Source organism: Ursus arctos, unplaced genomic scaffold (assembly GCF_023065955.2).
Source record: "Ursus arctos isolate Adak ecotype North America unplaced genomic scaffold, UrsArc2.0 scaffold_23, whole genome shotgun sequence".
Classification (NCBI taxonomy): Eukaryota; Metazoa; Chordata; class Mammalia; order Carnivora; family Ursidae; genus Ursus; species Ursus arctos.
In genome coordinates this window covers 40,820,491-40,832,853 of record NW_026622908.1, presented here as the reverse complement: position 1 = coordinate 40,832,853, position 12,363 = coordinate 40,820,491, and the positions used below count along the sequence as shown (strand labels likewise).

General features: G+C 60.9%; 1 protein-coding gene across 2 annotated transcripts; it reads right to left on the bottom strand.

Moving 5' to 3' along the window:
• Positions 1-622: 622 nt before the first annotated feature.
• RPS6KA4 (ribosomal protein S6 kinase A4) lies at positions 623-11,637 on the bottom strand. Of its 2 annotated transcripts, none has more exons than XM_026483349.4 (17): positions 11,502-11,637; positions 11,322-11,393; positions 10,412-10,630; positions 10,206-10,321; positions 9,546-9,653; positions 9,238-9,318; positions 9,048-9,151; positions 8,797-8,947; positions 6,398-6,562; positions 4,123-4,254; positions 3,820-3,953; positions 3,633-3,726; positions 2,966-3,139; positions 2,680-2,874; positions 2,155-2,314; positions 1,767-1,930; positions 623-1,488 (listed from the first exon to the last, which is right to left on the bottom strand). In XM_026483349.4, the coding sequence occupies exons 1-17, from the start codon at positions 11,554-11,556 to the stop codon at positions 1,294-1,296; spliced, it is 2,319 nt and encodes a 772-aa protein (XP_026339134.1). In that variant the 5' UTR covers positions 11,557-11,637; the 3' UTR covers positions 623-1,293. The 2 variants fall into 2 exon arrangements, with proteins under 2 accessions (XP_026339134.1, XP_026339135.1); XM_026483350.4 differs by having other exon boundaries at positions 11,368-11,393; positions 11,502-11,624.
• Positions 11,638-12,363: the final 726 nt, after the last annotated feature.

Genomic DNA, 12,363 nt, shown 5'->3' with positions numbered 1-12,363 from the left:
CCTCCTGCTCTTCACCCAATGAGCTTCCAGAGGGGAGGCCGCCATCCGATCTAAGGCAAACAACGGCCCTGCATCCCTGGACACGGCGATTGGCCCACGGTGGACACATGACCTAAGTGCATCCAATCAGAGTACATCTTGGGATTTCCCTAGGGAATGCTAAAACATTTTCTTTATCACCCTGCTTCAGTCCGCAGCCCCTGGAGCACCCAGCACCCATCCCAGGGCCAAAAGGAAAATCCTCCAGACTGCAACACCAAGAACACAGAATAAAAAGTTCAGGCTGAGAAACTCGGTCCTGATCATGGGTTTGTGTCCAGACCAGGCCTCGCCTGGGTCTCCCCCTGCCCTGTGTCGTTCCAGGAGCCTAAAACTCCCGCTCGGGCGCAGTAAGTTTAGGTTGGGCTTTCCGTTACTTACAACCAAGACCGAACACACGGCCAAGACGACCGTCTGGCCTTCCTGCTGCCCAGGCCAAAAGTCAAGGACAAAGGGTCTGGTCTTCCCTGGAAGGGTCTGCCCTGACCCTCTTCTCTGAGGCCCCAGGCTCCCTTAGCCGAAAATGCATCTGCCCCAAGCTCTCCGCCCCACACACCCTCCTCACACGCAGATACCACACACAGCACTGGATGGACTTTTATTTTAAAGTCAAAGGCACAGCCTGGACGGGCTGAGGCAGTGACTGTGGATGCCCAGCCCAGCCCCTCAAGGCCCGGCCCCCAGCCAGAGGCAGCTGTGCCAAGGGGGGGCTGGGGGGGTGGGGGAGAAGGTGCCTCCCCTTTTAGGGGTGGCCTACCTCCTTCCTTAGCCCCAACAGGGGGGAAGCAGGTGACATAAAGTGAGGCAGAAATGCTTCAGGGGTCCCCCAGGGTCTCTCCTTGAACCCCCCCAACACAGGTCTTTGGTGGACGTAATTGCACAGACAGTCCATAAAGTGACAGCTAGAGGGGCGCCCCCTCCCAAGAGCAGGGCCTCAGGGGAGGGCAGGGGAGAGGTCCCAGTTTCTCCCTGTGGCAACTCAGTGCGTTGAAATGGGGGAGTAGCCCCCCAGGGGAGAAGTGCCTTCTGCCACATGAGGCACTGTCTTGGCAGAGGCCCCTCCCTCCCTGCATCTCTAACTCTATCCGGTAAGACATAAAAAATTCTCTGCTTATAAAAATACTTCTGCTCTGTCTGGGAGTGGGGTGGGGGGAAGGGGAGGGAAGGGCAATCCCTGGGGATGGGGCTGGAGCCGATTCCGAGGCTCCCAGGTCACAGCCCCTATGGGGGAAGGAGAGGTCTCTGTGGCGGGGGCTAGGAGGGCGGCAGGGGGCCGTTGGCTCGTCTGGGGGCTCCCTTGGCGGCGGGGGCCCTGCCAGGGGCGGCTGGCGCGGGGGAGACGCGGCGGGAGGTGGCGGCGCTCCGCAGCTTCTGTTTCCGCCGCTTGGCGAGCGGCGCGTTCTCCACGCTCTTCAGGAAGAAGCCCTCGCGCTTGCCCCGGTTGAAGGCCTGGCGGAAAGGAGGGGGTAAGTGCCCCACCGCCACCGGCCAGGCCTCGACTTCCAGATCCTAGTTTTGACCCTATCCCGGACCCTCCCCCCATACCACTAGGTCAAGGCCAACAAACAGGTCATTGGCCCCTCCAGCCTCCCCAAAGGCCAGGGTGCCGACCGACCAGAGGCCAGGATTCGGTCACCGCACCTTTCTGAGCTTGGAGGGCGTCGCCTCCCGGAGGCCCCGCCTCTCCAGCCCCCTTGGGAGGGTGCTCGCCCGGACCCGCCCCTCACCATGAAGGTGGCGTTGAGCCCCGAGCGCACAGCCGGCCCCGAGGACTCCAGCACGTCAGGCGTCCGGAGAGGGGGCGATGAGCGGGCGCTGCCGTCCTGCAGCCATGAGCTGCCCCGCAGCCCCTCGAGCTTCAGCCGCTTGGCGGGGTCCACCGTCAGGAGCCCTGGAGGCAGGGCAGGGAAGGGCTGAGGAGGGTCTGTGTGTGGAGGCTGCGCCCCAGAAGGATCCCAACGGCCCCACTCTCCTCCCCGACCAATTCCCCAGACCAAACCTAACCCACTGATGATCCGCGCCCCACCTTGACCCCATGGCCGCCCCCTCCCCAACCACGATCTGCGACCCCTCCCGCGCACACACACACACCCCCCCCCCCCCCCGCCTCCGCACCTCGGACCAGCTCCTTAGCTTCCTCAGACACGCCCTGCCAGGCCTCCCCGTCGAGAGAGAAGCGCCCCTCGCGGATCTTGCACATGATCTCTGCTGCCTGGCTCTGCCCGCCCTGGCCTGAGGCCCCCTGGAAGGGGACCTGCCCCGACAGCATCATGTACTGGGGAGATGGGGGGCGGGGAGTGAGACCAGTCCAGGCTGCAGGGCCTAGAGAGGCCAGGAGGCTGACTTAGCCACCCACAGAACTATTCGCCCTCTCTACGAGGGTAACTCCCGAGGCCCATGCATGATGTTGAACCCTGACCTCCAACCCCTAATACTCGGGGGCCCTGACCCCAGCACCTGAGCAACCCCGGGGGCCTCTGTCCTGGGATGACCTCTAAACCCAGCCTCACAGCAAACCCGCCCCCCCCCCCAAAACGTCCCCTGTCCTCTGCCTCGGGGGCGTCCCTGCTGGCCCGCATCAGGAAGCCCTCTGACCCCGGGCTCGAGGCACCCCGAACCGTCCCGGGACCCGTCTCATACCAGAATGACGCCGAGGCTCCAGAGGTCGCAGGACTCGTCGTAGCCCTGCTGCGCCAACAGCTCAGGAGCTGCGTACTGCAGCGTGAAGCAGGGCGTCTGCATGGGCCCCGCGGGGCTCTGCGGGCGCAGCCGCGCGAACCCAAAGTCGATGATCTTCACGGGGGCTCCGGGCGTGTCATCGGCATACAGAATGTTCTGTGAGGGCGGTGGGGCGGCCGTCAGAGACCAGCCCTCCGCGCCTCAGCCCTCCCCGGCTGTCCGAGCTCTGCCCGAGTTCCGCGCCCACCTCGGGCTTGAGGTCGCGATGCACCACGCCCGCCTCCTCGTGCATGAAGCTCACGGCCGACACGAGGCTGCGCAGGATCTGGCTCGCTTCGGACTCGCTGAAGTGCCGCTTCTTGCGGATGTGCTCCAGCAGCTCCCCGCCCCGCAGCAGCTCCAGAACCAGGTACGTGTGCAGCTGCGGGCGGAGCGGCGGGCGGAGGTCACCACCTGGGCCGAGGTCCCACCTACCTACCTACCTCCCCCACCCCCATCCCCCCGAGCCCCACCCACTGGCCAGGCCCCGCCCTTAGCCTCAGGCCCCGCCCCTATCCGAGCCCGGAACTCAAGACCACCCCAAAACCACCCTTAGGCCCCACGTCCTTCTGGGCCTCCGCCCCCCTGCCACCTTAAATCCTAGCCCCTTCCACGTCGTCCTCATATTCGGTTCCCTTGGCCATCCTCAGCTCCGCCTTCCCATCCTCCGGCCCTACTCGGCTCAAATCCCACCTCCCTGGCCTGCCAAGTCCCTCAGCGCCCCCACCCACCCAGGCCTCAAGCCCCTCCCACGGCGGCCTCAGGCCCCTCCTCCTGCCCGCCTCCCCGCCCACCACACCCCCTATCGCCCCTCCTCCCTTCCAAGGGCAGCCTCCGGAGTCCCTGCGTTGCGCCCCCGCCCAAGAAAGGGTCACCTGGTCGTGATGCACATCGTGCAACTTCACCACGTTTGGGTGCGACTGGCAAAGCCGCAGGGCGGCCACTTCTCGCTGTGTGTTCGCCTCCAGCCTGGGGGTGAGGCAGGCGGGGTCAGTTGGGCCGAACTCCGGCCCCGCCCTCGCCCTCTTGCATCCCGGCTTTGCCAGGCCCCGCCCACCCCACCTGCGGCTGAGGATCTTGACGGCGAACTCCTGGCCGCTCTGGCGCTGGCGGCAGCGGCGACACACGGAGAAGCTGCCCTGGCCCAGCGCGGGCTCCCGCAGGTCCAGCTCGTACTGCTGGAAGAAGGGCGAGTCCTGGCGGCGAAGGGGGCACGTCAAAGATCCTACCTGGGAGCCCTGCGGCCACGCCACGCGCCACCTGCAAACCTCACCAAGGTCACACCATCGGTGCCTGGTGAAGCCAGGTCTGGAATCCCCGAGCCCAGACACCTCAAAATCAACGTCCCACCCTGGCCCAACCCACCTGCATCATGGCGCTCCTGGCCACGGCTGCCCGGCCGGGCCGGTCTCCAGCGCCGGATGCTTCCAGGACATCGGTCATCATCACCGCGTTGTTATGGTCGAACAGGATGGAGGGCGCCACAAAGGAGTATCCCTGCGGGGGTGGAGGGGGCTTACGGGCATAGGGCCTGGAGGTGCATATGGAGTCCCTGGAAGGCCCAGACCCGGGGAGAGGCAGGGCCCAGAGGGAAGACCCTGGACTAGAGTGAGTGCTGGAGGCTGCTGCTTTAGTATCCTGGTGCAGACAGGTGTGTGGACATTTCAAGCCACCTTGCACTATGATCACCTGGGTTCATGCGCACCCGCCCCGGAGTCTGTGACTCCACAGTTCTCATCACAGTAACCCCCCCCCCCACTCCAAGGGCATCATTTAGCACAATGCAGTGACCCAGAAAACGATGGACCCAAAGCATGAAAGGGCCGTGGCCTGGCATCACACACACTTAGCTTATGAGAATTCAAATCCACCCACTGAATACAAAAAGGCTTTATGCCTTCATCTCAAACCAAACATTGGCCTCCTCTGCAAGGGGGGGGGCTACTGAAGAAATACAAAGAGGCAATTCAAGGGATTCTTAAGGGTAAGTTTAACGACGAATTGTATTCTCCTAAAAACACAGCCCCACTGTGCACAAGAACGCAGACTCCATCCACACGTGTCTGCTAGGTTCATTGATCCGTCCCTGGGGCCCAGCTCAGTGCCTGGCACATTGTAAGCACCCAATACAGATTTTTGAATCCTTAAATGAACGAATGAATGAATGAATGAATGGGGGGCACCTGGGTGGCTCAGTCGGTTGGGAGTCTAATTCTTGGTTTCAGCTCGGGTCGTGATCTCGGGGTGGTGGGATCAAGCCCCACATCAGGCTCCACGCTCACTGGGGAGTCTGCTGGAGATTCTCTCTCCCTCTCCCTCTTCCTCCCCACCCCTAGGCTTATGCACTCTCTCTCTCTAAAATACGTCTTTTAAAAAAATGATAAAATAGTTCCATAAAAACTAAAATTAAAAAAATAAATGAATGAAAGTAACCGCTGATTCACAAGAAAGAACTTTCTCGGAACTGTGAGACGATGGGGGCGCCTGGGTGGTACAGTCAGGAAAGCATCGGACTCTTGGTCTCAGCTCAGGTCCTGACCTTGGGGCTGTAGGATCAACCCCTGCATCAGCTTCCACGCTCAGCTCGGCATGGAGTCTGCTTGAGAGTCTCTCTCCCTCTGCCTCTGCCCCTCCCCCACCCACTCTCTCACTCCCTAAAATAAATAAATAAATCTTTAAAAAACAAAAACAAGAAACTGCGAGACCATCGGTGGAGGGTCGTGCCAACACAGTCATCACTTGGGAGAGCCTCACAGGGCGGCTGACCCGTCTACACTTGCTACTGGCCTGTTCTTATTTTGTATTTATGGACCATGACCTACAGGCCAGGCCCCACACTGGGCAAAGGGACAGAGACATTAAACACAGTCCTTGCCTCCTGGGAGCTTCCAGACCAGGGGAGGCAGTCCCAGTAAGGCAGTTAGGATACAACCCGACAGGGTGCTTAGAAGGAGCTGCCATCTCCAGAGGACCAGTGCGCAAGGAGAGGCCAACCCAGGACCAGAGTGGTGGGGAGGAATTCACACAGGAGCAGCACTGCACAAGGAGGCTTGAAAGGTGAATGGGAGCTTGCCGGGTGGGCAACTGTGGGGAAGGTACCCCAGGTGGAGGGAATTGCCAGTGCAAAGGCACAGACGTGTGTTCTGGAATGTCTGAGCAGTCCGTGGGTGCTGGAGCACCAAGTGGGACAACAGTGAGCACTGAGGCTAGGGCACTGAGCAAGGACTGCATCACGTAGGGCCTTGAATGCCAAGCAAAGGAGTTTGACCTTGCCCAACAGGCCTAAGCTTCTAACACTGAGTGGAGGGGTCTGTGCTTCCACAAACGTGATATGGTTTGCCAAGGGACACACAAGGCCACAGTGTAAACATGGCATCTCTTTCTAGTTGTCCACTTAAGCAACTGAATAGTTAAAGCAATATCTTTACATAACAATAAAGATATGGAGTAGAAGGGCCGTTATCATGAGATTTAAAGATGGGCCATGTAATTCAAAGACCTGTCCTGCCATGGCAGTCTGTATGACTGACAACTCCAGGTACCCTGCCAGTGGACAGGGTCTGGGGGGGATGCTGAGTCCTGATCGGAACACAGGGCCTGAATCAGCCCCAGGTCGAGGCTGGCAGCAGCTCTCACTCACCTGGAAGATGCGAGGGTCCCCAGGCGGGGGGCTGCCAGGGGGTGAGTAGACAGGCTCCAGCCGAGTAAATTCCTCTGCAAAGTTGCCCACATCCAGCTCCGAGCGGATCTGGGGTCGGAATGGGGCTGGAATTTTCCTGGCAGCCAGAGCAGCCCAATCCAGACCCTGGAGAAATGGAATGAGAGATTGGGGGTGAAGGGTAGGAAGTGAAAACCCCTCTCCCCTCAGGCCACCCTCACTGGGCAGCTCCTCTCTCTGGCATTTCAGTGGAAAGTTGTTCTTCCTGCTTCCCTAGCTGGTGTTTCTTTCCCTCTGATAAGAGAATCCCCATTTCCCTCAGAGAATCATCCCTCCACCACATTCAGTCAATGCTGGGACTTTCGATAGCACTGGCATGCAAAACAAATCTTTCTCCAACTAGCCTTAAATCTGGGAGGACATGGGCCTGGAACTGCTGGGGACCCCGTCGGGGTCTAATGATGAAGTCCCCATGGAGAAAACCCAAGAGACAAAGAAAGAAATTCTTATTAAAATAAATCCAGCACCTGGATGCAGCCTTGCCTGAGGTCAAACCACTTTTCCTTGGACTTTTCATAAACGGGAGCTAAAATATGCCTTTTTATGTTTAAGCTAGGATGGCAGAGCCTGTTTTTTGCCTGCTCAACTTCCATACTCCCTGTCTTCCTTAGTACCATAGCCTTGATGTTAGTATAGGAAGCAGTATACACAACTAAAAGCCTGTATTTAACACTTGGGGGGGACCTACAACCTGTAAGTAAAAATTGTGAGAATCCAGAGAAAGAACCTCAAGAGGAGGGTAAACAGTTGGCACGTGCCCATTTTGCCCTTCCCCTCCTTTTTCCTCCTGATTTCTGCCTAGATGACAGCCTAAATGGCAAGCGCTCCAGCAGCCATTTTGCACCACGAGGCAACCCTGGGGCTGGAGGCCACACGCTAAGAATGGAGGAGCATTAAAAAAAAAGAAGAAAGAAGAAAGGAGCTTATATTCATTAAAACACCACAGCAGCCCTGACCCGCCAAACTTTTATATGAGAACACAAATAAATAAACCTCTATGTTGTTTAGACAACTGCTCACTCCGATCTCTCTTCTTAGCAGCCAAACTCTATTCCAGGGGTAGCACCATTTTGAGTTGGACTTTTTGTCACTTGCAGCCAAGAGGCCTGATTTGGTCTCGGAGGCCCCGGGTCTGGCACCAGGACCTCGGCATTGCCATCACCAAAGAGGCTGTCTTGAGAGAAGGGGGACTGCGGGAACACGCCTTCTGAGCATTGGGCCTCAGAGACCTCTCCAGTGATTGCTGATCAACCCACTCCCAGCACCCAGGGTGGGGAGGTGTCCACTTAAGGAAACTGACACTGCTCGGCCCCTTCCCCCACAAAGGGACAACTTCATCACAAAGACTTAGATTCCTATCACAGAAAACATCTCCAAGGGACCTTGGTGGGAAGACTGAAGGAGACAGCACTCGTAGCAAGGGTAACTGAGTGCCTGGCCAACAGTAAGTGCCCGTAAATGGGCACTTTTGTTAACGATGTCAAACAAGTGGCAGATCTGATGGCCACAAGTAAACAGACACAGCAGTGAAGCATACGGGCTTCACATCACCCGGACACGGGTTTGGATCTGAGCTCCATCATTTCCTGGCTGGGTGACCTTGGGCAAATGACTTAACCTCTCTGAACTTCAGTTTCCCCATCTTTGCAGATGGGGACCATCAGAATACTTCTGCAGGCGACGGGAAATCATGCAAGCGAAAGCCAACACACAGCAGGTGTTCACTGTCCCAGGGTCCCGCTAGGCAACGACGCTGGCCACACACAGGCCCGAGCCAGCGAGGTCTCGCAAAGAAACAGAATCCACCCTGCACCGCACTCTAACCTGTACGTGCTCTTAACAAGTGAGCGAAACCCAAGCGACTGACCAGCTGTCCATCTGAATGACAGGCACACAGACAGCACCGGAACAAAGAACAAAATGCCTGGGTGGGTTCGGAGAGCCGTAAGTGTGACTTGTGGTACCGATGTGAGCCAACAGGACCCCTGCAACCTGTTCCCAGCTCTACACCATCTCCCTGCACGATCTGGAGCAGGTCGCCTCCCTTCTCCGAACCTGTCCAGTGAAAGGACCGATGAAGCCATTCTCAAGTCCCTGCCAGCCCTACCAGTCAACGAACCTACAATTCTTTCCCCTAGAAACACATCTTCCAAGTTGCACCAGAGAGAGAGAAGTTAAACCCACTCTCTTTATCTGGCGGTTTTTCTAAATCAGGTGAAATCAGCTAGTCTTAGACCATCCCTCCAGGGTCCCCCAACCCAGAGCAGCGGCCCGATCTGGGTAGTGTGCAGAGAGGTGCGGGGGACAGTCAGGAGCCTCACCTGGAAGAAGGGGTGGTTCTTGACTTCCTGCGCCCCCTGGGGCCCCGCGCCCAGCCGCTTTTTGGGGTCCTTGCAAAGTAGCCGCCGCAGCAGGTCCTGTGCCACGGGCCCGATCCGGGGGGGGAAGGGAGGGGAGCACTTCAGGATCCGTCTGGGAGGATTGGGGGGGGGGCGTCAGGGGCAGCAAGCCCCCTCCCCAACCCTGCCCAGGCCCCTCCCCGTCCCCCCCCACCTTGTCCAGCCCCACTCACCGGGACACCTCTGCCTGCGTGTTCCTCTCGCCCTCCAGGGTGAAGGGTGAGGCCCCGGTCAGCAGCTCAAAGATCAGGATACCCAGGCTCCACCAGTCCACGGCCTGCCGGGGCAGAGCCGGGGTGAGGGCCTGCGGCCACCCCTGCCTCGCCCCGCCGCCACTCCCCACCCACTCTCCTGCGAACCCACCTTGCCATGCCCCGACTTGCTGCGGATAATTTCGGGAGCCATGTACTCGATAGTGCCACAGAAGGAGAAGGTTCGTTCTTTCTGGGAGGGCAAGAGGACCCATTTGGACACCCAGCAGTCCCCCAGGCTCGGAGTAGGACTCGCTGGACTTGTGAGGGTAGGAACACAGGGGATGTCCTGAAGGCAGGACCCGGACGCGTTTACCTCTGCGCCACGAGAAACGCAGAGCCGGGCACGGAGCAGGAGGAGACAGGAAGGCGAAGGCTTGAACGGGGGTGCAGGGGGCAGAGAGACTGCCCTTCGCTCACCTCCTCCGTCAGGAACTCCTTGCTAAGCCCGAAGTCTGTGAGGACGATGTGGCCCTCGGAGTCCAGCAGCACGTTCTCCAGCTTCAGATCGCGGTAGATGATACCCAGCTGTCAGGAGCAAGAGAAGCGCTAAGGCTTCCCCCCCACACCCCCACTCCTACAGCTCGTGCCCGGGCACCAAGACCCAGCTCGGGACAAGGGGAGCCCCCTAGAGAAGGGGTCTCCGGTGACGGAGTGGGCCCAGACACCGGGCCGTTGGATGGGAAAAGCCATTTCCGCTGTAAAAGCAAGGAAGGAGGACACCATGGGACCAGGCCCCAAGGCCCCAGAGGGAGGAGAGCCTGCATGAAGAGCCCCATTGCAAGAAGGCCTTGGGAGCCAAGGCATGAGGTCTCTATTTGAGGAAGTTCGGTGAGCGTGGCCCTGGGAGGCAGCCCCGAGTTCCCTATCAGAGGAAAGCCCCTTTGAGGAGGTACCAGGGAAAGAGACCCCTCCCCAGGCAACGCTAAGGCCTTCCTTCCAGAAGGCCTGGGCAAGCGGCTCTGTTTCCCACCAAGACCACCCAAGAGAGAGCACTTCAAGGCTGCCATGTTTGGAGGCCCCTTACAAGACCCAGGCCAGCGCCCGAGGCTACAGCCCGGAGGCCAGGCCCTCACCCACCTTGTGCAGGTGCTCCAGGGCCAGCACGATCTCGCCCCCGTACACGCGCACCTCAGCCTCTTTGAAGTGCTGGCGCTGATAGAGGTGGGTGAACATCTCGCCTCCACTCACATAGTCTGGGGGTGGAATGGAGGTTGGGAAGCAACCCTGACTGAGCGGCCCCACCTGCCTCCGTGGCCCCCAGGTGGGCAGGGGCCCGCCCTTACCCAGGATGAGGTGCAGCTTGGCATCCGTCTGGAAGGCGTAGTGCAGCGTAACCAGGAAGGGGGCCTGGCGCACGAGTTCCAGCACGGAGCGCTCGGTGCGCGTGTGCTCCTGCGTCTTGGCACGCTGCACCAGCGCCGCCTTGCGCAGGACCTTCATGGCATACAGCTTCCCGGCATCGTGCCCGACTGCCTTCCGCACCAGGAACACCTTCCCGTAGGCTGTGCGAGCGGTGAGTGAGTGGAGGGTAGACCGTGAGTGGAAGGGGGGTACGGATGGGTGGGGGCAGGGGTGATGCCAACCCAGAGGGTGTGCAAATTGGGGGAAGGAACCGGAGTGAGAGGCAAGGGTGCAAAAGGCTGACAAAGCCTTCTCAGGAAAAGGTGTAGACAGCCCCGGAGGGGCGGGGAGGAGATGTGCAAACCGGGCTGGAAGGCCTGCAGCTCCAGGAGGCTTGCAGCACAAGGTGGGGGCAGAACGCGGGCAGAGCCAGGGCAGATCAGACAGATGGGGGGGGGGATGCAACGTGGACCGGGGAGGGATGTGCAAACCCAGGCTGGGGACTGTGCAAAGCTGGGAGTGAGCAAAGCTGGAGACCAGGCTCCCATATCGCACGGGGGAGGAGGTGTGCAAATCCCTCGGGAGGGCTGCAAGCCCTGGAGGGTGTTGGCAAATCCCGGAGGACCTTGCAGGGAGGAGCAACGTGAATGTGGAGCAGCGCTAGGAGTAGGCATGTCCCTGGGAGTGGGCATGCAAACCCTGGCAGGGCAGGGCGGGGCAGGCAAGGCGGGTCGTGCCGGGAAAGGGTGGGGGGCATCGCCGGAGGCCTGGCCCAGGCCCAGGCGGCTATGCCGCCCGGAGGCCCAAGGCACCAGGCCCGGGACACCTGCCCCGGGGGGTGGAGGTCCTCACCTCCCGTGCCCAGCACCTTGAGCAGCTCGAAGTTCTCGACGCTCACCTTCTCCTCGTGCCCGGTCAGGTTGGCTGTGGGCACAGGAGGCGGATGAGCCCGGCCAGCGCATGCCCCCCTCCCGGTGCAGCCCCCGGCGGCCCGCACCCCGCCCCGCGCCCCCTGGCCACCCCCCGCCCCACCTTCGGTGATCCGCAGCTCCACGGCGCAGCCCTCGTCCTCGTCCTCGTCCCCCATGGCGTGCGGGTCGCCGGGGGCCCGCGCGGCTCTGCTCCGGGCGGCGCCGGTTACATGGCGGCTCCGGCCGGGGCGGGCGCTTCCTGGTGCCGCCTCCGGGGGCCGAGGCGGGCGCCGGCGCCGCCTCCCGCTCCCCGCCCCGCGCGGCCTGAGTCAGGCGGCTGGAACGTGACAGCGCCGGGCTGCGGGTGGGCGGGCGCGGGCGGCGCGGCTCCCTCAGCGCGCGGGGCGGGCGGCAGGGCTGTGCGCTCCGGGACCCCGAGCGACCCTCCCGGTGACCTGGGAACACCCTTTGGGAGCCGCGTCTGGGGTCCGGGGAGAACCTGAAGCCTCTGCTGGGGGGACCGTCCCGAGCCAGGTGTGTCTGCCTGGGTGCCTGCGGAAGCCAGCGGGGATGAGACACGGGAGCCCGTGTCCCCATGGGGGTAGAGTGGGGGGGGGCACCCAGGCGCTTTCGAGCCGCCCCCTCCAGGGTGCCAGGCCTAAGGGCAGCCAAGCCTCTCTGTCCAATTCTTAGCCACCAGCGAAAGTGAGGGATTTCATAAAAATCTCAATTCACTCCCTCGATTTTGATCACTCCGTGACCAGGGCGAAGAGGGGAGGGGACATGTAGGTCCCCTTGCACCCTGAAGCCTCAGGGCTGTCCCTGTCCAGGTGCTGCCCCCGCGGTCTCGGTGTGGACTTGCCTTTGCGGGGGAGGGCCTGGGGGCTCAGGCACCCCAGGACCCTGTCTCTGGGCGGCTACTGCCCAGGGAGCGCCTGCAGGGGGCGCTGAGAAGGAAGTGGAGGCAGGCCAGGCCCTGTGAC

What these genes read in the sequence shown, in the direction of transcription:
- RPS6KA4 (XM_026483349.4), bottom strand. Translation starts at nt 11,556, where the DNA reads ATGGGGGACGAGGACGAGGACGAGGGCTGCGCCGTGGAGCTGCGGATC. An exon ending in AGGAGTTCCTGACGGAGGAG is followed by an intron (nt 9,319 to 9,545) that starts GTGAGCGAAGGG and finishes TTGCCCTCCCAG; the next exon opens with AAAGAACGAACCTTCTCCTT. An exon ending in AGAACCACCCCTTCTTCCAG is followed by an intron (nt 6,563 to 8,796) that starts GTGAGGCTCCTG and finishes CCATTTCTCCAG; the next exon opens with GGTCTGGATTGGGCTGCTCT.